This window comes from Carcharhinus amblyrhynchos, chromosome 7, assembly GCF_965287045.1.
Source record: "Carcharhinus amblyrhynchos chromosome 7, sCarAmb.v2.hapA, whole genome shotgun sequence".
In the NCBI taxonomy this organism is placed as follows: Eukaryota; Metazoa; Chordata; class Chondrichthyes; order Carcharhiniformes; family Carcharhinidae; genus Carcharhinus; species Carcharhinus amblyrhynchos.
Window position 1 is genome coordinate 85,232,403 of NC_137330.1, and position 1,379 is coordinate 85,233,781.

General features: G+C 48.2%; 1 protein-coding gene across 1 annotated transcript; it reads left to right on the forward strand.

Annotated features, from left to right (window-relative positions):
• The first annotated feature begins 216 nt into the window (after nucleotides 1-216).
• Nucleotides 217-1,014, forward strand: olig3 (oligodendrocyte transcription factor 3). The gene has a single exon (XM_080193356.1). It carries the CDS (start codon nucleotides 217-219, stop codon nucleotides 1,012-1,014), a length of 798 nt encoding a protein of 265 aa, XP_080049482.1.
• Nucleotides 1,015-1,379: the final 365 nt, after the last annotated feature.

Consider the following 1,379-nt stretch of genomic DNA (forward strand, 5'->3'; position numbering starts at 1 on the left):
TCTTTTAAAACCAAATCTCGTTCAACATCACAACTGGCCAAGAGGTCCAGCCTGCTTGGGGAGCGCTTCTGAGCTTCCAGGAAGCCGCTGTGTGGGTCTTTTTTTTTGTTATTGTTGTTGTTGCTCGTTTCTGTCACTGACGTTGAAGGCTGGCATCAAAACAAGGTCTCAAACTATTGACTAGAGGAACATCTCATAATAACGAGAGGCAATAAAATGAATTCTGACTCCAGCTCTCTCTCTAGCAGAGCTTCGTCGCCAGACGTGGACGAAATTTATCTGAGGGATCATCTCCAGCACCAGGACTCCAGAATGAACTCGGTGTCTTCCACGCAAAACGACCTGCTCCAGCAGCTCGCCAATGAGCACAATATAACAGCCCTCAACAGATCCGAGGACAAGACTGGAGGCAAGTTCAAAGTGAAGAAGCAACTCTCGGAGCAAGACTTGCAGAACCTTCGGTTGAAGATCAACGGGAGGGAACGGAAAAGGATGCATGACCTGAACCTGGCGATGGACGGACTCAGAGAGGTCATGCCTTACGCCCATGGACCATCAGTGAGGAAACTTTCCAAAATCGCCACTTTGCTGCTGGCCAGAAACTACATCCTGATGCTGTCGAACTCTCTGGAAGAGATGAAAAGACTAGTAGGGGAGATTTACGGCGGGCATCATTCAGCTTTCCATTGCGGGACAGTAGGGCACTCGGCAGGGCACCCAGGACACTCCACGCCCGCCCACCAGGTCCATCCCATCTTGGGCAGTGCCCTGACCTCCTCCTCTTCCACTATCTCGGCTTCTCTACCGGGGATCAGCGCGGTTAGACCCCCTCCTCATTCACTGTTGAAAACGTCCTCGGCGCCTCCTGTACCGTTAGGGAACACCTTCCAGCACTGGGCAGGATTGCCATGCCCCTGTACCATCTGCCAGGTGCCACCGCCACCCCACATCTCAGCCCTAAGCACAGCCAGCATGCCAAGGCTCTCTACAGATGGTAAAGACTTAATGAAGTAAGGTCTGCTTTTGCCAGCTGTGATTGTTGTTTAAAAAAAGACGCCGCGTTGCATAAGAAGATTGACTTCTGAGTTTCATTAAAAAGACTGACCTTGTGTTATATAAAAAAACATACTGTCAGCTAACTCCAACAGCCAGATCTGATTGCATGCTTACTTGTTTTTGTTTTTGAATTGTGAAGTTTCAAATCGGCATCTCGTGTAAACCAAGCAAGTTACGAAAAAAAATGCATTTCCTTGTAACAAGGATTTGGTACTTTTAGGGTATTTCTATGACTGTATTAAATCATTCACGCCGACTAACGCATGGGAAACAGTGCAAATATAGCAAGAGCAAGCAAGAGATAGAATGTGATGTGGCCAGTT

What these genes read in the sequence shown, in the direction of transcription:
- olig3 (XM_080193356.1), top strand. Translation starts at nt 217, where the DNA reads ATGAATTCTGACTCCAGCTCTCTCTCTAGCAGAGCTTCGTCGCCAGAC.